This window comes from Filicampus tigris, chromosome 9 (genome assembly GCF_054856515.1).
Source record: "Filicampus tigris isolate MCC_2025a chromosome 9, RoL_Ftig_1.0, whole genome shotgun sequence".
NCBI lineage: Eukaryota > Metazoa > Chordata > Actinopteri > Syngnathiformes > Syngnathidae > Filicampus > Filicampus tigris.
In genome coordinates, this window is record NC_141225.1 from 10,778,215 (window position 1) to 10,803,365 (window position 25,151).

A 25,151-nucleotide genomic window follows, 5' to 3' on the forward strand; every position below is an offset into this window, starting at 1 on the left:
TGTTTCATGAAAGAAAGTGATATGTAGGAAATGGTAAAGCTACTGATTAGCTTACAGTAATGTTGTAATATGCACTTGAGATTGTGCCTTAACAGTATAGATTTATGTTTACACCACACCTGTGTGGCAGAAATATGTTGTCATGGTGAACGCTTACCAAACTGCACATGAAAATATTTTAGTAAGTTTAGTTTATACCTCTAAGTCTTTCATATTAATTAATGCTTCATTTGCCTTTACCACAGTATTCTATAATGCAGAACAGATCTGATGCGGTTTGTTGTAATAAAGATTAATTGTTGAAAAATACATTAAAAAAGGATCTTGGAAAAAAGAAATCTCAATTTATATCGCAATTGCAATTTTTAGGCAAAGAAAAATAGAATAAAATGTATTTCCGATAATCGTGCGGTAAAAATTTCAAATCTTGGACAAATCTTTATAATAAAAAGGACATACATTTTGTCTGAACCTTTTTTTCAGAGGGGAAAAAAAGTCATAATCTCAAAAAACAATGGAAAAATTGCTAATATGAAGAACATCATCCGTTAATGCGTGCATGCATCATATCATGATAACAAGATGATAGTTTTTCCCAGCAGAAGACAACTTCATAAACTTAGAAAAATAAAGTTTAGAGGGAACAAAATCTATATTTTGCAGTATTATGAGGGTTCAAGTGTAATTGCAATAAATTAGGAGGAAGTCTTTGATTTTGTAAAACGGTGGCCTTTTTAATGATAAAAAAATTCTGAAAAAGGTCAATCTAAGAGAGCAAAGTTAAGTGTTAATTGAGAGGATATAACATTATATACGGTAAGTGTTAATGCATGCATGCGTCATTTTAAGAGAAAAAGTCATCTTACAAGGACAATTTCGTTATTACAAGGCTACATATTGCAGAAATAGGATGGTGATACTAAGAGCAATAATGGTTAATATGCTGCCTAATATGAGAAATAACATGGGGATTTTTTTTTTCTTAAGAGGAAATCATATTTATGAGAGAAAGTTTTAATATTTTGAGACAAATGTCATTATTACAAAAAAGAGACTTTTTAAAAAGTCAAAAACCTTTATTCTTGGAAATACTTTTTTTCCAGTGGCCCTAATAACTCATCACAAGGCGCAACGAGAAGAATTCACAACAAATCACAGAAAAAAACATTATTTTATACCTCTTCATAGGAACGACACGAAAAGGTTACAATATAAACATGCTACATTCATTCTGTGCAACAAAAAGTGTGGTTGTGTTCATCGAGCTATTATCTTAAATGTTCCAATCTCACCTTTCCCGGGTCATCTTTAGAACGAGGCACTTTGAGAAAACACTTGTTCAATGACAGATTGTGCCGTATCGAGTTCTGTGGGGGCAAAAAGAGGGAGAGAGAGGTGGAAAAGGTGAGTAGACATACAAAAACAAATTACAAGAAAGAACAAGTCTGCAGTAACATACCGTCTTGTATTTTTGCGGTTTGAACTTAGAAGCTGTCATAGAGCGGCATAATACCTGCTTTCAATCTTCATATATACGTAAGGCCAATGGGTGTGGTGGGATACTTGGAATTGGAACATTCCTACCTTGTTCAGGTCAAATTTGTCCCATTTTGACATTTGACAGAAATAGAAATAACTAAAATGTCATTCTTTCACACTAAAATGTGCTGACTTGCACAGGTTCCTGTGGAAACAAGCACCTGGTGGTCTTTGAAGGGTCATCGACCAATTTCGAAACGGTAACAGAGTCCAAGCCACATGAAGTTACTTGCGGTTTGCCACGCGAGGATTCGCATAGTCACTGATTTCCCAATATTTCCCCCCACCTTTTCATTGCATTTCAATGGCCATCAATTAGAGACGATTTTCACTTTTTGCGGGCCGGCCCCTTCCATATCACCCAGGAATAGCGGGAATTGACTGTATATGTGTATTTTTGGGAAGAAGTGCAGGCTGTGTTCACAGGGGGAGTTTAAAACAGTCCAGAGGACTGTCTGTGTTTCACCACATTTGCACAGGTTTAGCCTTTGAGGGGTCATGGGGGAATCTCGAAACAATAAGAGTCCAGGTCACGTACTGTGTATGCATGGGTACATTATATATATTATTGCTACAGAGAGCTCGGCGTTTAAAGGGACAAGTTTGAAACAGTCTTGAAAACTGTCTGGGGCCCACCATGTTTGCACCATTTTCCATAGAGACCAGTTGGTCTTTGAAGGGTCATGGAGGACGTTAAACCCGTGAAAGACTAAAAGCACAGCACATAAAGGCCTAGATAGGCCAATCAGACATCGGCAACTGTGATCGACGCTGACTGTCGGCACGTCGCGCTGGAAAAAATGACGAAAATATACCATAACAACAACAGACAGCAATGCTGACCATTATATATATATATATATAAATCTTTACACTTGTAAAAGTGTGTTGCTTGTGAAATCCATGCAGTCCATCCATGTTTCAGAAAATTTTATTTGATTTATTAAATGAACACATTTTGAACACTTACACAAAAAAAGCGCAGAGTTGAAGGCCTCTTTCAATGAACTTAAATTATCCATCAAGCAAACAAAACTGCCTAAATGTAAAAATACAGTGGAAAATAGAGCATTATTTCACTGAAAAATGAAAATAAATATTTGCAAAATAATTGCCTTAATATTTATTTTAGCTGGTTAATTGGACTTCTGCTCCTGAACCTTTGCGCACATGCAGCTTCTACAAATCAGGGCTGGGAAGTCATTTTCATCTTTACACAGGACTATAAGCTGCCGTCTTTTTAAGAAAAGTATTTTTTTGTGTAAGCATTCATATTACATTATAAATGCGACCTTGGTCTCTTTTCTTGTGTGAACATAATTGCGCCCCTAAAGTGACCCCCATACGCAGAAGAAGAGACGGTCGACGTCACTCACGACGGAGGAAATGATGAGGCGTGGCTTTTTGGATCTCATTTCATGAAGACGTCAGTAAAGATGACGTCACGTCATAACCGTGCATAAAAAATGAGCCGATCAAGCCGTGGCTGAATTACTACTATCATCATAAATGTCAATGCTTCATGTTATGCTTCATGTTTCAAGTGAGATTAAATTCAAGTCAAAAACACAGTCAATTCAGAGTCTGCAACTGCAGAGCCGCTGTCAGCACTGATCCCTCTGCCCGCGCGGAGCGCAGTTTGGGCTCCTGACGTCAATGTCGGATGTATGCGACCTGGAGGTTCAGACTGCGGTCGCATTGCAAAAAAATCCCACAGGTATCCAATCTAAGACCACATATGGAAGTGGCCAAAAACTTTGACTTACTAAGAAGACATGACGAACATTTTTGAGACAAATAACATGCACTTCAATTGGACTCTTATAATTTACTTTCCAAAGCCAAGCAGAGCCGCATCATAAGGATGAAAGAGCCACATGTGGCTACGGAGCCACGGGTTGCTGACGCCTGATCCAGGCCTTAAGAATGATCATACATACAAAACAGAAGGAGTAATACAAAGGGCAGCGGATGCCTTGACAGACAGACATCCACATAGGCAAAATCAAGTACCTGCAAAAATACATTTTGGCATTTCTCAGAAAAACTGATGAAGGATTACTCATCCATTTACAGTAATACACTTTGAAAAGTTCTGTAGTACATAATTATATATAGACAATTATTATGAGGATATTCTTAGCCCGGGTCAAAACTGACCTGGACCATACTACGCACGAATGGAAAATGAACCGTATGTGTGGGTTCAAGTCCCTCTCAAAAAAGTGGAATCTACTACGATAGCATATCAAATTCCACGTGCCAAAAACAGAAGCCAAGAGGAGTCCCACACTGGGATCGTGGCAGGAGCCTGATATTAATTAATGCTCCAGCAGGCCCTGTGGGGGCAGGAAATAAATTATGCAGATCATCATCCCAAAGTTAACTCATTACACGCTTACAAGCTACTCCACGGCGGATAAGAGCGAGCCCCAGCCAGCTGTCTCGTTGGGATGGAGAGGCGGGATGAAGTAGCCACGGGGGCCACACAGAACATCACAAGCAGCCCCGCCGCCCGAAAAAAAAACAATGGCCCTGCACACACCTCCACTCCACTTAGTTGAGAGTGCTATTGACAGATGGCCATACTTAGAAAAAAAAAAAAAAAAAAAGATGCAGGGTTCCCTGCTCGCTTTAACGGACACGGGGGATGAGTGGAGAGTGGCGGGGAGTGAGCCGGACACCCCCAAGCACACGAGATGTGAGCCCCTTGTTCAACACTAACGGCAATTATACCACAGGAGGGACGATAATGACAGGCTCGTTGTGTGATGCCGCCAATCGCGCCTCTGTGAAATGCCTATGGAAACCAGAGGATGCCTTCAATGTTCCCCGACAGAACATTAAGAGCCTCACAGTCAGTGAATCATCCTCGTGCCAGGAGGGGGAAGGAAAACTGTAACCAAAACTGTCTGTTTTGAGAAGCAGCTATAGAGACGTACGTATGGCTGCGCTTATATGATAGCTGCACAACATGGCTTAAGAGACACAATTTCACATTTCTTTTCAGCTACAACCTGGTATAAGGTGCATACAAGGTGGTCCTCGGTTCACGACGGTGCCGACGTATGACGATCCCAGGTGACGGTCAACAGTGAGCTAGTTTGCCGAGTGCCATAAGAAAACGTGTTAATGTGACGAGAAGGCACGCTCTGTTACTGTACTTTGTACTTTGTGCTTTATATTTATGGCCAAGAAGGGTTTTTTTTATACAAATATTCAGCGTGATTATAACTTTAATATTGCATTAGCGTAGGTCACATATGTACGTATCAATCAATACATAGGCAGCGACTCAAAAAATAATTGACATTTTAAATTCATCACTCTTGAAGTACGGTTTGTATTGTCCTATATTTTTGCGCAGTGTTAATTTTCTAACTGTATATAATGTTACTGTTGCTTACAATAATATTAAACACACATATAAGGAATAAAACCTCTGCCTAGTTTTTGAAGAACACTTGGGCCTACTACGCTATCTTATTTTAATTGTTGATCATGCTGGTGGTACTTGTAGAGCCAAGAATTGTTTGAGGTGGTACTTGCTATAAAACGTTTTCAGAACAACAGACATGGACCATTAAATGTGTAAATACGGTACACCGTGCATAAACCACAAAATAAGGTTTAAATCTGTAAAGTTTAAATTTAATCTGTAAGGTTTAAATCTGAAGTTGCAACTTTTGGGCTGAAAATGCATTTAAACCAAGAGGGGGCATGAATATAACATACCGATATTGTAAAAAAAAGAATTTTGGAGATGTAACATTACAATTAAAATTTTTCACAAAGAGCATCATAATATGAGCACTGCATTGATCAGAAACAAGTTTTACAAGAGGGAAAAAAAAGTAATTATTTTGCAGGAATAACATCATACAATAACGTGTTAACGCACACCTGCATTATGTTGTAAGAAAAAGCTGACACGCAGCAGCAAACATGCAGCAGTGGGTGGATTTCTCGACAAACCATGTTGCGATGAACTAAACATGGCTTCAGAATCCACTTCCCACACCGGATACCTGCTAGAGCAGAGTTAGCCCGGTTCAAGTTCAAAGCTCCAGTGCACCGCATGAATAATACATTTGGGATGGCGTGTCCCACTCAAATAATTCTCGCGATGAAACCCATGCGCGCTTATGTCCAAAAATATAAACACAATTACAAGCACATGCTGCTGAGTTCTGAGCTTTTGTCATCTCTTGTGACCACTTTTCTATTCAAGCAAGAATGAAAGTTCATAAAATCCAAGTGGAACACAATCTGCTGGTTGTTCCATAGACAAATACTGTCATCCGGTTGGTCGAATTTATGTGCATCCGTCATTCGTATGGCGTTGTCTGTCTCCGGCCTTCATCTTGCATAGTATATGGCGACAAAAAGATATGATGCTCTCATTTAAGCCGGCATTCCCCTACTGGAAAAAGCAGGGAACATCTGTGTGACAGACCGCACCGACTGAAAAATTGTGTGCACACTCAAGCACTTACATTTGTTTTAACTCTGTGTGTATGTCTTAAAAGTGTGTGTACATATGCCACATGACGCCAGGCAGACAAACCCTGCTAAACTTGTGCAGAGAGGTATGCTCTATCCATTAAGTAGCTTCTGCTTGGTCAAGCAGACAGAGTCCGCCACTGCTACCACTTCATTCAAAGTTTATGTTTAAACCAACACCGTCTGCATGCGTTCTCGCAACATCACTTACTGTGTGTCCTTTTTGCACCGCTTTTGCGGGGAGGCGGGCGGACTGCGAGCATTTTCAGTAAATATGAAACAGAACAAAGGGGCTACTCGAGAATATTACGATTACAGCAGAGGGAGAGTGGGGGTGATGGGGGAGAACGGAATGATAGATCACAGTGGCGACTAGGAGAGGAAGAGAGCAAAGCGAGGACTGTCTGACAATGATGCACCTGATGAACACAGACAGTGGAACTGGAAATACATTTGCTCACATTTCCTTGTTTTTGGTGGATAGTCAGGACGATAGTGTGAATAAAACCAACTCGTTCAAAAATAGAGCGCTATTTCAATTTCAAATGATTGTAAATCCAATTCATTTGTTCCAGATGCCCAAAAATATTAATAAAAAATACATAATCACATTTTTATATACAGAAAAAAATGGTAATTAATATAAATGACTAATGACATGGATAAATGAAGATTTATCATCACTTTTACCTTGATTGAAGACTCTTGACATGTGAAAAACGGTGAGGTGTAGAGAGTGACGAAAGGGAAGCCCCCCCCATCCAGTGTTACTTTCTTTTGTCTTTCTCTGGCACTCACACCAGCGCTTGTACGAAATCTGAGCAGATGTACAAAAACTGGGACAAATTTTAGACGAACAGCGCCATCAAAATCTAATCTTATGAAAACTAAGCCATACAAAAATCGAAGATCCACTGCAATCGTTTCTGGAATTTGTTCCACAGGCAAACCAGCTACAAAACCTTCACTACCTGTACAGGATTTAATTCATATTTTAACATTAACTGCCGTACAAGTACAAACACAAGTTAGCCATTATAAATATTAATATTAATACATCAGGAAATAAAATACTCTTGCTGCGTGCTTTCCGCTCGTGGGCATCTTTTTCTACACTGTCCAAGTCAGGCAATCAGCAGGAGGATAGGTACGTGACGTCAAAGAAGAAGAGATGCAGTTAAGGTTTAGAACTGCCTGGGGAAATGAAGCTCCCGTGAACGCTGCATTATGTGATGACGAAAACATTGAAAATAGCGACGTTACAACCACGCTACTGAGAAATATAGTTTAACTCGTCACTTCTGCCCAACACTGCATTTAAAGTATATCCTAAGCCAAAGTTTTGGTCGAACTCTGCATGTTCTAATGTATAACAATGCATTACTTCATTTTAAGAACAAAAAAAAAAGGGGGGGAGTGAGGTCAGAGAGTGTTTAGAGAGGTACATAAAGTGAGTCAGACAGTGCTCACTGCAGGGGTCCTGCACAAGTGCCGCCCGGCATCTACCTGCAACCCCCACAGAGCACTTCATATCTGACCTTAGTCTACATGTGTGATGCCTCCTACACACCTTAAAAAAAAACGTGCGCACACATCCAGAGAAATGGCGGTGATTTAACACACCAGGACAGCAGTGGAGGCGTAAGCAGCTCCACCCTCGCATAACCAACGCAACCGACCCCCCCCCCCCCCCCCAACCCAACCTCCCCTGCCGAGGAGCGCCGAAGCTCAGCAAGAAGAGCCGCCGAGGGGAAAAAAGTAGGTCAGGCTGACCTCTGCGCTCAGCACGTCAAACATCCCGAGTGAGCCAAAGGGACAGGCCGCGTCAGAACCCAGCTCCTCACAGCTGGGGAACCAACGAGCAACCCCTGGCGCGCGGTCAGGGAGCCTGCGGAGCGGATTGGGCACGCTGGGACAGACACATGTAAGCTTACATAGCGGTTATGACATCGGGATGAGTGCCAGTGACTTGAGAGGGGGGGGGGGGGGGGGTGACACAACGGGAATAAACCCATGCCCCCTGTGCTCCAACTTGTAACTTCATACTTCTGGACATACATTACGTATGTGGGGGCTCTTCCAAACAAACACACGGACACAGTAAATCCCACGACCAACACCAAGTCGGATGACAGCAGAACCTTGAAGACCATGGAAAGTGAATTCAGAGATTCGATTCGGTGTAGCATTGAACTACAGAGATAATACCATTACAACTGCTTTTCCCCATTTCAGTTTTCCTGATTTTTGAATTTTTGGGAGGGTTGTGGACTTGTGGTGAAAAACAAAGACCAGTGAAGGGCAAAGCTTTCATTTTTGTTGTCCTGGCTGGCTGCTCAGTACAAAATGGCTGATTTAACAACAACAAGTTAAAAATAATAATGCAGGAAGACCAGAAATGTACATTAGAGAGTGATCGGTGTGAAGTCTTGAAGACATCAGCCAATTGTTGATAAAACCAAACATGAATGTGGTCGGTCTTTTGGTGCATGTGTCTTATGACGAAGCAACAAAAGTGGTATACACGTCTATGTCCTGACTCAGTATAATAAGTAGGGTTGGACCGATTCGGCCCAGCCAGTTATCAGCAATACCAATATTTTGTATTTCGAAAAATATTGGCGGTTGCTCTTTTTTATATATGTATATATATATATATATATATATATATATATATATATATATATATATATATATATATATATATATATATATATATATATATATATATATATATAAATCTGATGGCCGATATGAGACTAATTTAAAACTGTGTTAACTTCAGGGAACTATTTGAATGTTCAGTTAATTTCATAAGAGATTCTGCTGACCCTGAGAAGAGAATGCTCTTCACCTTTTGTTTGAAATTAAAACAAACATAAGTGAAAGTTTAACATTTCAGTTACTTTGACATTTTGGAAAACTTCACTACTGTAGAAAACTATAGGGTGTTAGTTACTAGTTTAAGTTTTCATTTAACTTTTTAAGACATGCTGATAACCCTGAGAGCTCTCTCAACGTTTTGTTAGAATTTTACAACACGGATGTCTGTTGTCCAAGATAAAATGGAAAAAAATAAACATTTTTCATTAAGGCTATTCTGTTCAGAGTTGGAGTTTGTATTTTATTTATTTTGCTGCCAATATTTTCCCGTTTACTGAAAATTAATATCGGCTCTGTATATCCGTTATCTGCCTCATTGACTACTAATAATTGGTATCGGCCCTGAAAAAAACATATCTGTCTATGTCGAATAATAAGGCTAAGTTGACAGTTAAGATTATTAAAATGATACTCAAACGCTGACTGCTGTTGTTTAAGATTTTACAAATATTACAAAAGTATTTCCATTATTTCCAATAGTATTTTTAGTTTTTTATAAACTCCAACAAATCTGACATGGCTTCAGGATCCACACCCCAACACCGGATACCTTTCTGTCCCAGAAAGGCATTGTGGTTGAAATCCGAGGTTGCACTCCATTCAGTTTACTTGAAGCATTCCAGGGATCATCTGAGGCTCTGCGATGACCTACAGGTGCTCTTTTAAGTGTTTGGATTAAACCCCTGAAAGAGGCTAACTTAAACGCCGCTGGATTTGCTGCCTCTCTGATCAAAGAGATGAGAGGTGGTGGGAAAAAAACAGGCAGAGGTGAGCGGTGCCAAAGACAGTGGTTAAACATTACAATGACCGCCAGCACAGCAGCTGCTCATAAAAAGCAAATATGCAGAGTAAACTGATTCCCGAGATCCATTTACATCCCAAAATAAGAAGACTAAGTCACGCCATGTGAGTGAGTTATGTTAGCTTGGATGATCCAACAAAAGTATCTAACATACAGTATAACAACATCCATCTTTGAATTGACCTCAAAAAGAAAGCGTATGCAGAGGGGTCTCGATGTAGAAGAGATCAACCCTGTGTTTCCCTGTCGAAAATCTTGAATGAAAGCTATGTGCGGGGGAGTCACATAGCAAATCCAAAGAAAACATTCTTGCGAGCACCGTCACTTTGGAATATAGGACCGCAACCTCTAATTGACCTGTCAGCAAATCTGAGTGATGGAGGGATATAAAAGACTGGAACCACTGTGGAGATGGATGCATTTTTTTTCAGTTTCACTAGTATTTTTCTTGTATTCAAGGATAGATTTGCATAATTTGGAAGTGACAGTGCTACCCGTGTCATTCGTCTTGAAATATTTTCACACGCTGGTAACAGTACGGATGTATGGCCTACTGCGACAAGTGTTTTGACCCAGTGTTGTGATTTTGGTGTGTGTTCTAAATATGATATGAATGTTGTCCGTGCATTAATGGACATAACATTTTGGCGACAAATAATGAGCTTCACTTCACGCTGCTGCCGTTACTCTCACCACCAGTCCCCACTGCTATGAATATTTTAATTAGTGGTGGACATAGGAAGACAGTGTTGCCTTGTTGGTTTGACATTCTGCCGCTGCAGAGCAACATCGGCAGCAGATGCACGAGTCAAAAGTCCAAAAACTGTTGAAAATGTGACAAGCGATGAGTCGACTTCAAGCTTTCAACGTCGATACGGAGTAGTTGAGTTGACTAGTTGCATAGTTGGTTAAACCCCCTAAAACATGTGTGTCAAAGGTGTCAAACTCGGGTCCTCAAGGGCCGCTTTCCTGCATGTTTTCCAACTCTCCTTGCTGCAACATACCTGATTTAAATGATCAACTCATCAGCAATCTCGGAAGGAACCTGATGCTACCCTGATCATTTGAAACAGGTGTGTTGCACCAGGGAGAATTGGAAAACATGCCGGCGCTTGACACCTGTGTCGTAAAACAGAGACGATATCGCTCCAAACTTTGATTGACAGAATTCTTCATCATAAATCTGTTACCAAAACATTGAGTGAATATGTACACCGCGTGGAAAATCTAAGAAAGAAGGTAATTATACTTGAATTGATCATGAAGTGAATATTAACGGCCCACACTTGTGACGACACATGAAGACAAACCAAAAAAACGTGTTTCCCACAAATGCTGACACCAGAGTTCTGGAAAGTCTTCACTCTGGCTGGAGTTTTCATTCAAATCTGTTTTCAGTTAGCCCAAATTGAGCTTTTGTTCAGCACGTGGCGGAAAGGACAAAACGCACACCACAATATGATGCATGAAGTGTTTGCGTGGTCAACGCATTCAAGTTAGTCAAACCGAGAGAGGTGCAAAATTATTTTTAAGACACCAGGGTCAATAAAATGAAAGATAGTCTTGGTGGTAATGGGGTAGCTTGTTTTTTTTTGTGTGTGTGAGTGTGAAATCAATGCAAACAGACAAAGAGAGTGCAAGCGAACACAGAATACAGGAAGGAACTTTAATTTTAGGTTGTTCATACTGTATGGACCCCGTGGCATGCCCACCAACACAGAATGTACACCTCTGCGTTAGGGGATCTGCACCGAGGCCACGGAATGTAGCACATTCACTGGCTATTTGTAGGGGATGTGGGAAGAAGGCATGTGGGATGCCACAGCAAGCAAGATTTTTTTTTGTTTAAAAAGGGAAAAAAATGAGAGACTCTTTTAAAACAGGGAGGTTAATTCTCCAGGTATGATCAAAAGGATTGAGTACCATCTGAATGTTACTGATCGGATGCTGGATCGTTATTTTATCATCCGATAAATAAAAATAAAAATGACAATCATAGTTGTCAATTGATTTTGCAACAGCTACGATAATCTCCACCCATCCACTGCCAAAGCCACAGCATGAGGCTAACAACACACTTATTGGTTTAGCAAACTCTGGGTTGAAATCAGTTGTTTAAAGATGCATGTAAAAAACCTTAGGCCCAAAGGCATCGAGCGATGCCGCTGAGTGTGACAAAACTGAAGCCTGAGTAAATTACGATCTATAAAAGCATACTCGCACAGCTGGCAGCTGATACTCGCGCATACCAACATACCGACTCGCTGCAACAGGAAAAACAGCGACACTGGGTGTTCTTATCGGTAAACAATGCTTTGAGGAGCAACATATACAGTATGACACTATACTGTTTTTTTTTTTTTTTTTTTTTTTTTTAATTGAACCACAAACATAGCGTACTTTCCAAGGAAGAAGTAAATTGCTTTAACCGCTATAGCGATATTATATTAATACAAAGAGATGACTATGGAATGGTATTTTGATTCGCTTTTTGTATTGAAATGACTTGGCTTTGGACCTTCTGTTACTGGTCTTGCACATTTTCTGTTTGTGCTGTTTGATAAGAAAGAGCCACCAGGTGAAGATGGAGACTGCTATGTTAGCATGTCATCATCATCATCATCATCTCTCGAACATCAACCCTAGTTAATCCCCACAGTCTGAAAACAAGCCATATGCTAATATTAACACATTTACACTGACTTTTCAATTCTCTGTCCTTGCCACAAGCATTTGCTGTTAATAAAACGCGCGAATATAAAAGCACACACTCCTGTTCCTGCCTATGCTATGAAGACAAACGATGAAGCAGGAACACAAAAAAAAAAAAAAAAAAAAAATTCACAAACTTTTTCCCCAGGTCATCTAATGCAGCACACTGAGGTATTATAGTAATTAAAACCCAACAGCCACTTCTGCAAAAGCAGATGACACCACAGGGAAATTCCTCCAAAGCCAAACCCCTCAGGTCCCCCAACAATGAGCATTTGGTTAAATTAAACCCATTTCTCACTTACGGGTACCAATAATGAGGACAATGCATGCAGGACAGAAATTGGCTTCATAGGAGATGACCTATGTTTTTTTTTCTCAAAGAAGCAAGTTAGCAGCAACAAAAGTTTCTTGGATTTTGAGCAACAGGCTGCATGAGAAGTAAAAGAATCGAAAAGCTGAAGTGTCATCGGCTGAGTACGCCTTTCCAGAGGACGCTGCATAATGCGAAAAGTACACACTTATTCAGCTATATATTAATACGGTCAGATGAGCCTGAACCCCAGAGTCAAGCAACACTGGTTTATATAAATAAATAATATCCAAGTTTAATCCAAGGATTTCGCAACCTATAGAGCGCAGACAATAGGCGAAGGCAACACAAAACCTGTGCAGCTCTCTAGAGGCACATAAGAAGTTTATGAATGCAGCACCAAGGATGTTACCGCTTCAACAGAAGCGCAGAGGGTAGAGACCAAGCGCTCCTATAGATCAATGTTCTGAACTCAATACAACCCACATCCGGCCCTGTTTCTTTCTTTTTTTTTTCTTTTTTTTTTTTTTAATACACCTGCTTTGTTGTTTTCAGGCCACTCTTGGAATGGTACTGCGCAAATTCGCGGAGGTTGTTGGGGTTCAGAGGAGAAGCAGACTCCTGCATTATTTGTGAGGTACACTGTAGCGTGAAAGCTACATTTAACCAGCCCTTCCTCTAATAAAAAACTCTGTGTTGGTGGCGGCGGTGGGGGGGATTCCCTTGATGCAACACTGAATGGCAGGTCACTCACGAGGCATGGCTTGATCACAGCGCTTCAGAGAGCCACCTGTCTTCACCGTTCCTTTCTCCCTGGCCGCTATTTGTGTCCGTCCCAATCCGTCTCGCTCGCAGTCAAAAGCGCTTTATTTGTTGCAACGTGGAACACGGGCGAAGAAGCATGCTTCCATTAAGTGGATTATTTCAGAGCATCCCTGACCTTCCGCAGGGCCGTTGTTGGCAAGGAACCAAGAAGGAATCGGAGAGAAATTATGACGGTCACGCACCTTCTTCAAAATTGGCAGTGATTCACAAGGCCAACTTGTCAATACAACACGCCTGAGATGGGAACTAAGACCTGGAATTATACCGTCCCTGGGGAGAAAAATAGGTTTTGATGGACTCTCACAGTAGTGAATCTGCTCACATTAATGTAGAGATCCAGAAATTTCCAGCTTCAACCTTGTAGCGCCACTTTATGACGATCTCTCCTGTGCTGTATTAAACAACAACAGAAAACATGTTTTATAACACCACAACAATACCCAGAACTGTCTTACAAAACACTTCCAAATTAGACCACATCTCTACTGTTCATTCACTCCGAACTCCAAATAAATGTGATCATTTTCTAGTTTATCCTGTTTTGATAGACTTTTTTTTTTTTTAAATCATTGTACTGGCAAAAGGAGCTAAGGGGAGGAGCTGCATGCACCTTTTGGCTTGCGTGAAGTAAGTGATTTATTTATGATATTATTTTTCATTTACCCAAAGTATATTTAAGTGTGAATACTTCACTCAGGTCTCGTCGTTATGTCGGAGCGACACTGTTAGGTGAGCAGTGGTCCAGTGTCATAATTGATGGTTAAAAGTTATTCATTGAGAATCCTTTACATTTGCATTCCACTGTATCAAGTAATAATTCTTTGTCCCAAACCAAATATGAATGAACAGACTGATTGACGCATATAGGTCATGATGAATTGGATAATTGAAACTATGAAATATTAATTTACTCTGTGAACGTCTTATCCTCACTAAGGTCGCAGGTATGCTGGAGCCGATTCTAGCCGTCTTTGTGCGAGAGGGAGGATACACCCTGAACTGGTCACCAGCCAATGGCAGGGCACTAATAGACAAACAACAATTCACATTCGTACCTCCAGACAATTTAGAGTCGCAAAGTCCCATTCCTCGGGTGAGACTTACTCTTTAATCAGTTCATGACTGTACAATTAGGAACGGTAAATCGCAATTTGGCCTTAACTACTAAAATAATAACATTACATCGCACCAGTGTGACACACGAAAACACAACGCACAAGTGTAACATTTCATTAAAATGAAGCGGCTCTGCAGGCCAATCAGCAGACTGTAGCGTGTCTCGCTTAAGCTAAAATGCAGTGGCATTGGCCTTAATAGAAGGGTGTCAACAACTGGCAGGATACATTGGAAACTCTTATTTTAGAACCCTTTGCACCTTTGGACAATGGAAGGCCATAAAACATGTACCATACCAAAACTTAATTGCACCACTTGGTCTAGATTAGAACAGCGGCATCTCTGGCAGCAGCAAACCTGCGATGACTTGACATTTTCTCGTTCTCAAACAAGCAGAGGCGGTAGATGTGGGTGTGCAGAAAGACCACAAAGTCTTTTCAAACAGTCCTGTGGGACATCAGACCTAATTTGATTGCATCAGAAACAAGTGCTTTAGAAGGGGAAAAAAATGTCCTGCATCACCAAGTTAAATAATTAGTTCCTAAGCTAAATATATATCTCCTGATTACCGCCAAGTGCGCATATATTACTTAAAACGCACTTTTTCATAACACTCATTATGAACTACAAAGGTGGAAGCACATTTAAGAGAGTGGAGGCTGAACGCCCGCCAACATCCGCTGACAGGCCTTATTTGGCAAAGTGTACAAACACCATTTCGTAATGAAGGCTCATTAACAACAGTCATTTTTTAAAATCTGTAGTCACCAAAAAGATCAACGCTGTGACTCGGCACATTTGACGTGTTATACAAAAACACAGTATCTCGTCCATGCTTTGTTTGTTTTCCTGTGCAGTAGTTTGTCTTTGAGGGACCCAAAAAAAAAAAAAAAAAAACACCGCCAGATTGTCAAAGAGGAAAACAGACCGTGTGGCTGACCATCGAGACAAACCAGGAAACTGTACAAACCGAGGTTATACGCAAAGAGGGCTTTGTGTCGGCTGTGTGGTTCTCTGTAATTTTCTACTACGTTCACAGCGCAGAGGAGCAGTAGCAGCACAAGGCCAGCAAGCATCGGAGGGAAAGTGACGTCCCCCCAGTTTATCCTCCCTGAAAGCCTTCGCATGCTCTCAGTTCCACATGAGAGATCTGATGAAAGCCGTTTGTCAGTACGCCACTTAATTATCAGCCCGAAGAAGAGGAAGAAGAAGAGCCTCCGACGCTGGCCTCTGACAATGGCTCACAGCAGCCTGCTGACGACGACGTGCACTAACAATGAAGAAGCGAGCGCGACGAGTAATGGTGACGGGGCAGTGCCAACTGTCCATTTAGGAGTTTAGACGAATGGCGAAGCGGCACAGAAAGTCATTGTGTGCGCTACTTCCCTGTGCATTTTTTTCTGGTGGGTGCTTCAGCAGCATGGAGGGATATGAATGCTGCAAAATGCCGTGCCGGGAATATAAAAATATGCTAAACTGGCACCTCTACTTACAGATAGCGCCTACATTGTTATACAATATGCATATGTGTACGCGTTGATGAGAAGAGTGCTTTTAACAACCCTGTTAAATTAACATTATTACAAAAATGAATAAATAGGCCTCAAAATCTGCTAATTCAAGACATTGTTACTCTTAAACATTGTGGGTGTGTCCGCTGAAGTGCTGAAATCATGCTCAGTTAACTTTTAATCAAACACCACAATTAGGAATTATGTTTGTCATTTTTCAATAGAACAAACATCATTTAAGTACAATCCTTTTAAAAGCAATTTAGTAATTAGCCTAGCTTAACGTAAGCTCAGCCACATAGAGCCGGGAAATTCTTTAATATCAAACATATGTTCCCTTGATCGGATAATTCGGACAATACATCAATATATTTACGTATATTTATCTTCAAAGTTGTAGGAAGTAGTTAAAAACAAATGTATGAATTTACTTTACAGGAACTTGTGTGTTTCAAACTGCTGCTGACTGCGAAAGCAAATCAAGAAACATCCTAACGATAATGTCCCTTTTAATACTAAATTTAATCCTTCAAAATGTGTCATTTAAACAAGCAGAGAAAATGGGGAAAAAAAATTTAAATTTTTTAAATTTTCAGTTTTTTGTTTTTTTTGGGGGGGGGGGTTACACTTGTTTGTATAAAACCCTTCTGAAGCTCGGCACACATGGTACTATTTTCATACTGTTTTCTTTAAATTCCCTCTCACACTGCACAAGTTAATCAACTGATTACTGACCAACTGAGAGTCCCGACTGGACTGCTAAAACTGTATGCAGTATTCGGGTCTTCGCTGTTCCACTCGGGTCTTGCAGGTGTCGGTAGTGTGCATTTCAAACAACTGCTGACTGAAGAAAATGACAATTAGGCGGTCTGCCGACTCAACACGCAAATAAAAGGCCAACAACAAAGAAAAGTGGTTCTTTTATCAATTGTGCTCATTCAAGTAAATAATGTCAGTTAACAATTTATCAGTCGACTCATCTCTTTATTTTCTCTACTGCTTGTCCTAATTAGGGTCACAGGTGAGCTGGAACCTATACTAGCTGATCACTAGCCTCAGACTTACCGCTATACATGAAGGTGTCAAACTAATCATGTGAAAAACAATCATAACCACAAGCAAAGTAATCTCATTGGATTCTTGGGATTTCACGAGAAGACGACATTGTGACATTCTGCCCCTGAGGAAACCATCGCCACACACAGCAAATTCACAAAAGAAGGGTAAGCAGCAGCATCTTGCTGGCCACATGACTGAAGCATGACACTTTTTTTTTTTTTTTTTTTTAACTTCCTCAAACTATCAAACATACTCCATTTGATCCTCTACTGAGAGGGAAATCCGAGGCGCACTCGACAGTCCTTTAGCTGACTTCACAGGGAGCTACTAGACTTGCTGACCCATTAATAATACACGGGGGTGGTCAAAAGAGTCCAGAAACCTCCATGCACCCGCCATCCATTCACGCGGCCACATTAACACACTGATTTGTACGCAATTAAGCGGTGGGGAGAGGCTGTGGCCTTGCGGCTGCTGCAGGACATGTTGAAGGACTTTGGATTGGCAGCACTGTCGGCAAAAAACACATGTTGTGCATTTACTGAGGAACCAACACAAACGGTGTAAAGAGAAACAAATGGCCATTTTCCATTTTTTTGTATGCACTACTCAAAAAATGAACCAATTTAAAAAGCAACCAAAATACACCTCTGCATTTCAAATCTTAGTTAGACATAAGCAGAATTCAACAGTCAAAGGATTAGCTCACCATGTGTGATTTAATAAGTTAACAGAAAAGTCAACAAGTGATTGTAAGAAACGGAAAGAATACCGGAAATGGAAGGTACTGTGATAGTTCACTGGGATGCCCAACTATGAAACACGCTCCATACGTAATATTGTTCCTGTATTGAAAATGAGTGATAATCATTACAATAATCTTGACACTTATATGCCTATGAATAATGTATATACGCTGTGACAAAATGTTTGACCTGAATACTAATGTAACACCAGCCAGACAGCGAGTGGAAAATGTCTAGTTTGGACCAGTTCGACACTTTTACACAAGTTTCATGCAGTGTTTTAACGGCGTCAAGCGTTGAAGACATGACATTGACAGATGAGCAATTCTGGCTCCCGTCTTCACATGTCATGTCCGTGGTCGGCGTGACCTGCGATTAGCCCGGCCCGACGATCACTGAACGCGCGCGACAAGAAGCGCGCCTGTCAATACAGGCGCTGGGGAGGGCGGCACGGCCCGTTTTGGCATGTCATCCATCACCGGTTCCGCTCGGCTGCCGCAGCTGTGCCATGGCACGCACGCAGACGCTGACCCCCCTGAGGACACGCTAGCGGGACGATCAAAGGACAAGAGCCCCTACTGCTTCCTTTACAAACATACTTTGAAATATTGACATAAGACTCAATAAGTTTCATTAAACAGCAGGCAGAAGCAGTCAAGTAAAGCCATTCGTTTAAGTAAAAAGGGTGAGCAGCGCAAGTGAGAGAGTGACAGAGAAGGTGAGCAAGGGGGGGGTTAAATAATTAATAGAGCGTAGGAAACTTGGATTTCCTGCATAATTACTTGCCATGCATTTTTTTATGAAAATGCCAATCACCGGGCACCATTCTGCTTTTTTATCAGATGTGAATGATCCGGTGCCTGGATGCCGGGCATCGTGGCTGAGCTCATATTCAGCTGCTTACCTCAGGCAAGCTGCACACCATTGACCATACTGGCAGTCTTTACTTGGTACAATTTTTATTTTCTTTTGGATTATAAAAAAGATCCTTCTCCCGCCTCTGCTAATTAGCCCTCCAACTCCCAGCACTTTCATCCCTTTCATTGCATGTATGCTACAGTGCTGCCAGATAAGCTTGTTCTTTGGGGAGAACACACTACCTTAATTGCAAATCTTATTAATTACCTTCTAGATGAGATAAGGTGGAATGCTCATTTTAAAAACACATTGGAAGATGATCACCCAAAACATTAAAACATTTCAAGGTGAACCAAACATTTTCAAAACTTAAAATGTCAAATATGATCTGTGCGGGGGCGGGGCGGCCTGCGATGAATGCAATTTACAGTATTTCATTCCTAAACAACATGACTTAAAAATAAAATAAGTAGGAATGTTCCGATCAGGTTTTATGACACCGATACCGATCATGCATGAGTGAGATCGGCCGATACCGATCACATGGAATACCTGTATATTTTTCCATTTATTTATGGTGACTGCTATCATGCAATATTATCTGAAAAAAAACAGCCATATTGTTGCCGTAATTTTGACAAACAAAAAAATCGATATTTTCAAAAGCATGAAGAAATACAAAACCGTTGCTAGCACAATACAACAATTACTCAGTCACAAAGATAATTGAAAAAAAACAGCTTTTAGTAACACAGTTTTTAACAGATTAAAATAATCAGCAGTCTCAAAAGACTTAATTATTCAAAAAGCCAAATAACATGCCACCTAAACATTGCATGGTTCAGAATATAATCAAAGTAGAAAAAATAGTCACATGCAGGCTTCACTCGAATAAACTATTCAATGAGTTCCTAAATTGAAACGACTCAGGAACTTGGTTTCTTGTCTTGTGCATAGACAAACTATCTTGTGCATTTGTCAACGAGAAAAAAGTCACTGTTAATCTTTTTGTGAATTATAAAATGATATAGTGGGTCTGTTGCCCACACGTGACCTACAACGCGTCTCCCTGTGGCAATAATGCCACATTTACTGCATTGTGACAGTAACGCATCACGCATAGACTCAACATCGACACAGGACTGACATCCGAGCTCCATTTAACACTTGTAAAACAGGATAATAGGCCTTCTTTTAGGAAACCTTCGATGCGAAAATACACTCTCTGGTGGAGCTACGTCTGTGAAGTAGTTGCGTCCCGGTAGCGCATAGCTAGCGAGGCTCGAAGTGGGCGAGCAGACGGCGGAATCCGGTGTCTTCCACCACCGAGAACGGTTGGTCATCAAGTCCGACAAATTTCATTATGTTCCTGGTTATTTGCGTTGCCTTTTGCCTGTCGCGCTGATATGGGTTTGAGTTGGTCAGCATGGGCTACGTTAGCTGCCGTTTGATGGTTGCTGCTGCTGCTTCAATGCAGTGAGCCTCGTAAACTCACCATAGTCTTCCAATTGCTTGTTCTTCAAATGTCGGATTAAGTTGGTTGTGTTGAAACTTGTGGCTATGCCCCCGCGAGGTATCTTTTCATGGCATATATTACTAGACGCAAACTACACACAGCACACCGCATGAGCTGCGCGTGATCGGATTTTTTGATCGGCAATAAAAGGCTTTGATCGAATCTGACGGTCACGTAATTTTTCATGAAAATCCCTAAAAATAAGTGATTTTTCTTCTCTATAGAACAAAAACAAAATGTAGGACAAGAGTAAAAGCACTGCTTTCTCAAGTCAGGGTATGTGTACAACAGTTCAAATGTCATTAGTAGAGGCTTTCTGATGGCAAAAGTTTTACTCTGGAAAAATGTATTCACTTTACATTACTTCCTATGGGAACAATTGCTTCAAATTCACACGTTGGAAGTCAACCAGGTTCCCATAATGGATTGCGTTCAACCTCAGACGTTCCAATTTTAAGTGCTGAATCACCACAGAATAAAAGACATCGGTTAGTATTAAATCACAATTTGTTGACTTGAAAGGTGACACCACTTGCAGCAGAAGCGGGTGTAAGCCGGCGTGGATGACTTTAACAGGCAGATTCACTGTTAAAGGCAGATTCCGAGGGCTGTGCTCTATTTTTAGCATGCAGCCTTCATCAGTGCACCCGTCTCCCTTCTCCCCCACCCTCCCAGTCGTGGGGGTAGGGGGAGACATCTGAGCGTACGTACAAGAGGCAATAGTAAAAAGGCACCATCTGTGACCTCAATGTTTGTAAAAAGGTAGCGTGGTGTTCAGGCGTCAATGGGGATGATCTCTGACCTTGCTTTACGAGCAGACTTCCGCCATGCCGATTGCATTTTAGGTCAACCACAGTCAAACAGTGAATACAGATGTTTGATTTGGTTTACGGAAAACAACATTTGCTACAAAAAATAGATGTCAAAACTAAGTTGACCAACAGAGCCAATTGCGTCAATGCTGATCGACCAGCATTCCAATTAGTAGTTTTTGTTGTGCGCCATTATCCCCAAAATAGCATCCCTATTCATCAACTGAATTCAACACAATCAAAAGAAGACATGCAGCTCATTCGGTCCAAGTGTGCTATTATCATTTTCAGCTCAATCACTTAACGCTTCTGAAATATTTATTTAAATATTTTAATATTTATTCAAATTATAATTTTCTACGAGAATGTACTGTGAATCTATGTGACGTATTAACCAGCATTGGACTGTGTCGCTTTTAATAGTTGAGTAAAATTATTATTAGTATTTGTACTGCCACCTGTCTCACAAGACGAAGGAGGAGCTGAAATGAATCAGACAAGATTCACAAACTGTTGAATTCTCTACATTCTATTTAATTATGTTATCACTATGTTAACGAAACAAATTGATGTTTTCCTTATTTACTTATTTTGCAACCACAAAATATGTAGTTGTTTTCATTTATTTATTTCAGTTATTTCCATTCATTTCAATTGGGGAATATGGTTGTGACCAAACAACACAAATGGACACCGACGCGTTAAAAAAACACTCACTTGTAATTTTAAATTATTTATATTATTCATGAATTGTTCTCAATAGCAATGTTCGAGTACCGATAACAGGTATCGAATCGGGCCAATACTGTCCTTATTTCAAGGTATCGAGTGCCCACAAAGGCGGTGATACCAGTCAGCGATGCCAGTCACTAGTGCCTTGTTGTGGCCGTTCTACTAGCAGGAAGTAAATGGAATGCATGGCTGACAGAACATTTTCTACAAAGTAAGTGAACCACATCCATGTCAATCCTCTCGAAAGCCCATTAAGATGGAATTTCTGAAAGTATATGTATGTTTATTAGGTTTATATTAATGTTTAGCGTGCATTATTAATGTGTTGCTACCAAACTGTATATGCTTATTTGCCAACTCAATTTGTGCATGGCTGACAGAGTTGTTCTCTTTTGAATTCCATCCATGTCCGTTCCTCTCATATGCCCAGTAAGATGCAATTTATCTAAGTATATAATGAATGTTTGTAAGGTTTGTATTAATGTTTAGCATGCATTATTAGTTGAATGCAGTACAGCCAACACGGCGCTTTTACTTACTCGTATGTACCTGTTGCCTACTTTTTTCTACTTGCATGTACTTGAAAGGTATTTTTCCTCTGGAATGTTGTATTTCAACTTTAATAAACTTTATTAATAAAAACACAATATTTATCTATATTGGCTGACATGAAATATTTTTTCAGCCATCGACCATCCCTATTTTCCAGCTTCATAGTATTATGTTTAACAGGTAAGCGTTGAACCTGTATTATCTTACACTTCTTAAACTTAAACTATGTATTGCAGTGTTACCGTTCATCCTTTCATCAGAAATAAACAAAAGCGTTTTCTTTAAAATGATCTGGCATTGGTTTAATAGAAATTGGATGTATCAAAAGTAGCACTGGTATCAGTCACCTGGTATCAGTATCGGTGTGTCCTCAAGAATTTAGTACTCGCACTGTATAGGTCTGAGGAAAGGGGTATTGAATATCTCTAATTGTTAATGTTGACACTTGTGGAGTTACATGTAAGCTAGTACGGTGTCTGCGCACGCAGTCAGTTTCATGGATTCCATCAATATAAACACAGCCATAATTGGATATCTGTTACTCGCAATGTATATAGAAAAAGACAGTAAAAAAAATAAAAAATAGGATACATGAAGGCATTAAATTGGATTTGGACACTTGGACCTGCAGTGTAAATTCAGCCCCAAAATACTCTAGACATGAAACATAAATGTCAGTGTCATACGTCTCACTTGTGACAGCCTGCTAAACACTTACAAATAGTATCCAGGTCAGTCTGCATCCAACCAGATGAAAACCAGCTCTAACTGGCCTACTACAACTCAGGGAGAGACGCAATAACCTGTGTCTCTCATACTTGCCTGTAAATGCCAAATAAAAAAAAAAAACATGTCTCAACAATACAAAATGATTAAGTGTTTTTCGAAATGCCCGAAGCCGTACCTAAGAATGCATGTAGAAATCAACGCTGATGCTTCTTTCAGGGCAAAGGGGTGTGTCTTGGACTAAGAGCTAGGCATCGACTTCAACATATGCGCCATCACCGAGGAGGGTATTCGCTGAATTAAATGGTGACCCTCATCAGTGGATTTTAGAGTGCATTGCCAGCGCATCTCAATAAAAACCGAGTCTGAGAATGGTAAGAGAAAGCGTAGCTCTGAGGGGGGGGGGGGAACTGTCACAAAAACAGCAACATTTTCAAGCCAAAAACCCGACGTAGGCCTGCAGGCCACAGGAGGAATCGGTAGCAGCCTTGGGCCTTTTATGTTCTGCACTGCAGTTAGCACTTTAGCAGAGTGTGGGGACAGCGGCTCCTTGCCAAAATGTGTGTGCGCCAAGGCCTGCCAGCTCTCCCCGCCCACTCCGAGGACCCAAGCGTGAGCGGTGGGGCGCCGGTAGGCGGGCGCAAGGTGAGGCTGGTGGGCGGGCGGCCAGGCTGGAGCTTCCTGACATGGGAACCTGCTGCACGGCAGGATCAAGCTGGCTGCCGAGTGAGTCACCACCCCTCCCACAAGCCGACAAATTCAGTTCCTGTCCACCGCCACCTAGCTTCTTATGCTGCACCACCGAATTCAGGACGAGACCAAAGTGTTCACGCACCGGAATTGTTTATTTTTGTTTTTTTTTTGGGGGGGGGGGGGGGGGTAGTACCTATGTGAAGTGCGCATAATCTCCCTGTGATTGTGTAGTTTTAAGCACTAGAGGAAATTGATGACCGGATGGACAAAAACAAGGAACAATGCATTTTTGAAAAGTTGTCACACAATTCCAAAGCAACGCTAATGTGCATGCCAGGCTATACAAATGTCCAAAACATTATGTCATGTCAACAAATAACCAAAACAACATTGATTTTTAGTCATTCTCATTTTTAAGAAACTGGCTGCCACGTAATCAAACGGCCAAATTGGCATCAAGTTTGATCAGCTTTCATTTAAAAAAGTTGATTATGTAAAACAGGAGTCTTCAATCCTGTTCCTCGAGGGCCGGTGTCCTGCCTGTTTTCCATCTCTCCCTGCTACAGATATTCACCAAAGGTCTGCAGAAGCTGGATAACGATCCTGATCATTTGAATCAGGTGTGCGTTGCAGCAGGGACAGAACAGGTAGGACACCGGCCCTCGGGGAACAAGATTGAAGACCCCTGATGTAAAAGAACGACATTGGTAAGACTTTGGTTTTATTTGCTGTCATTTTTCAAAAAATAGGATGCCATGTTAAAAAAATGCAACTGATTTTATTGATCACCAATCAGGAAAGCAATTTCTTGGCAGTTTTAGTTTGAAGTCGAATTTCAAATCAGAAGAGTCGTTTTTGCTCAACTCAGTCACCAAACTGGCAAATGATGATCAAAGCACAACCTCTGACTTTGTCCTTTCACACTTGGCAGAGGTTAACAGAGACATGATGTCAGATTTTAAACTTGACGATGAAGGGATCGGGCAATTTTACACTTTTGAGATTCCAGGCCCTGAAAACCTGAGCTGGTGGAAAGATCAGTCAGGTATGTACATTTGAACACTTCCTTCCCTATCGCATTTAAATAAGCAACGGGAACAGGCATTTTCCACATTGAAGCGAGTCACAGGGCAGAAGCGAGAATATTATCTCCTTAGTAATGTCCTGAAGGTCTGGTTGATAACCAAAACTCTCCATTAAATGTAGCCAACTGCCCAGGGCGGCCATTATGAAGCCTCAGATCTAATGGGAAG

The 25,151-nt window shown here is 40.9% G+C and overlaps 1 protein-coding gene across 1 annotated transcript in view; it reads right to left on the reverse strand.

Annotated features, from left to right (window-relative positions):
• Positions 1–25,151, reverse strand: part of foxj3 (forkhead box J3) — a 127,263-nt gene that overhangs the window by 42,795 nt on the left and 59,317 nt on the right. Inside the window, exon 3 of the mRNA XM_086041148.1 lies at positions 1,293–1,367. Coding sequence (XP_085897274.1) covers positions 1,293–1,367 — 75 coding nt within the window. The remainder of the gene's footprint in view (positions 1–1,292; positions 1,368–25,151) is intronic.